At 42.0% G+C, this 2,500-nt stretch overlaps 1 protein-coding gene across 4 annotated transcripts in view; it reads right to left on the bottom strand.

Moving 5' to 3' along the window:
- Positions 1–1,354, bottom strand: part of LOC137983158 (uncharacterized) — a 3,776-nt gene extending 2,422 nt beyond the window's left edge. For all 4 annotated transcript variants that reach the window (XM_068830338.1, XM_068830336.1, XM_068830337.1 and 1 more), the window contains exons 1-3: positions 1,118–1,354; positions 387–664; positions 171–271 (exon numbers count right to left, since the gene is read on the bottom strand). Coding sequence is in view for 3 of the 4 variants with exons in the window: in XM_068830336.1 (XP_068686437.1) it covers positions 171–271; positions 387–542 (257 nt within the window). In the remaining variant the exon portion in view is untranslated. The remainder of the gene's footprint in view (positions 1–170; positions 272–386; positions 665–1,117) is intronic.
- Between the last annotated feature and the right edge of the window lie 1,146 nt (positions 1,355–2,500).

The following is a 2,500-nucleotide window of genomic DNA, read 5'->3' as shown; positions in this document are numbered from 1 at the left end:
AGAGCTGAGAGTCACTGCCGAAATTCTACTGTTTGTCCAGTAAAAAAATAAATTAATAATAATAATAATAATAATAATAATAATAATAATAATAATGATAATAATAATATTAATAATGACAGTAATAATGACAATGCTTATGATATTCTAGAACACAAAATACTTCTTACCCAGCCATACAGTTGCAGTGAGCATTAATCACTGTCCCATTTTTCTCGACCAGCACCCAGGTTTTGAGCGGGGTTTCTCTTGCTCTTTGAGAGTGATTTACCTGTGAAAACAACGTTAATAACAAAACTTCAAAATAAATTAAGCTTAAAACATTGTTAATGTTTTGACGTTGGCATAAATTAACCTAAACGTGACAGCAATTTTTCCCAACTCACCCGAGAAAAAAGCAACACTTTGTCTCCTTCAAGCTCTTTAGCAAGTACACCATTCACCCATCCCGACACGAAAAAGTTATAGGCATCTAAACTCTTGTATGCCTTTATTTGTTGATGTGTAAGCCATGAGGTCTGCAGAACCAGTCGACACCACATAAGTAAACTTTCTCTTTTTCTAGGGACGTTCTAGTATTTAGTAATATTCCGAAAATCTCGCTGCACCACCTTCTGGCGACGCCATCTTGGTGCCTCACTTGTCATCCAACACGGCGCCGGCACTGGAAGCCAAAAATTTTAGTCACATGGTTGCAAACAAAGAATATGAAAATCAAACATTGAAAAACGGAACGAAATAGGTGTGAGGGGAGGAGACGGCAACTTTGGGAGTGGAAAAACTAAGATGGCGGCAAGACGGTCGACGATGTATGCATAGCGTGGAGAAAATGTAGGTGGAAAACTGCAGCAACATTTCTGCACAACCTTCCACATTATTGTTCGTACATTTTTTGTTTGCGTCTTTTTTGGCCTGATTTCACTGGAGCCTTGCTGTATTAAGGGACTGTGCAATAATTATCTGGAGGGAGGGTTCTAAAATTAGCAAAGTAGGCCAAAATAAAGTTGCACCCCCCTGAATTAAAGTTAAAATAACTTCTTGTCCACCCCCGTCTAGAGGGGAGATTACTTTCAACCCCCCCTCCTCAACCTCTGATCCTCCCTACATCCCTCTTTACCTTTACAGTACTTCTGGTATGTCTGCATCATCAATAAATAAAACTTGGAAGCTGCGCTCCACATAATCGTCGCCTGATGAACCACCTTCATACTCGGTTGACTCCTCCTCAGAATCACTTGAGGTATCGTCATGACAACTGGAGGGCATGTTTTCATCATCATCTTCGATGTTTTCATCAAATGTTCTTGCTACAGAACCATCTGCATGCTTAAGTATTCGCTCAACTAATTGTGCCTTGTTTCCAGATACCATTAGACCTTTTTTGCCTTAGATAGAGCCGAAGTTGCTTGTTAGTCAGTCTTTCAACATCGTCTCTGCTCTCCCAAAAATATCTTCTGGAATGGTGTTTCTTTCCAGATTTCTTTTGTCTGCTTTGAGAGCCAAGAATTCAAGGTGCTGAAGATATCTTCTGCAAGAACTTTCATCGATGTTAAGCTTTAAGCATGCTTGCCGTATGGCCTGTTTATCAGAAGAGGTCACTTTCTTTTCAACAAACATCTTCTTCACTTGTACACCAGGAAGGATACTGTCAACCTCGCTTGGAGCCAAACGAGGTTCATCAACTGGGAGATACTTTCCCGGCGAGAACGGATCAAGGGCTGGCAATGCAGATCGTGTAATGGAAATGCCACCTGTCCAACCTTCTTCCTCGCATTCATCACAGGGTGGGTCACATGAAAACTTCAAGTACTCAAGGTAGTATTGTCCTTGCTTCACATGGGTATCTTTCATCTTTTGAAGCTTTGAAAAAACTCCGTTCCTGCATATTTTGTGTCGTTGCTGTGGAGAAGCCTTCCTCCATTTAAGAAGGTACTTCGAGAGATGAAGCAGGATGTGACTTTCCGGATGGTAGCTGGCAAGGGAGATCAGGAAGTCATTCTTTCCAGGACCCGATTCGTCATGAATGCGCTGTGCAATTTGGTTGGCCATTGACCAAGTATTTGCTTCCTCCCAGGCAATGCAGTGTTGTTCTATGTCTTTCAAGCACATTATTTCCAATTCTGCAGTAGGAAGCCCATGAAAAGGGTTATTGGGTGGGGTGACCGGACTTCTTGTCGTAAGAGCTTCTCCAATTGCAGCATTAGTGCGTTCTGCCTCGTTCTGCGCCGAGTCATGCGGCGCCCTATGCAAACGAATACGATGGTCTGATTCAAGCAACTGGCACACCAGAAGGAACAAGTCCTGGACTTCTATATTATGGACACCTGCTCCAGGACCTTTGTCTGTCAATTCTAAGACATTGGGGTATGGTACAGGTCGCTATGGAAAACGTCTCATTATATCATAAAGCTTCTTACAAGATTCGTCGGTGCCTTTAATGTCCTCAGGAACATGGCATGTCTCCAGTTTCCCTCTACTTGTTGATAGATAGATGAAATGC

The sequence above is a fragment of the Montipora foliosa genome, chromosome 13 (assembly GCF_036669935.1).
Source record: "Montipora foliosa isolate CH-2021 chromosome 13, ASM3666993v2, whole genome shotgun sequence".
NCBI lineage: Eukaryota > Metazoa > Cnidaria > Anthozoa > Scleractinia > Acroporidae > Montipora > Montipora foliosa.
The sequence above is the reverse complement of the archived record's forward strand: the minus strand, read 5'-3'. Positions and strand labels throughout refer to the sequence as shown.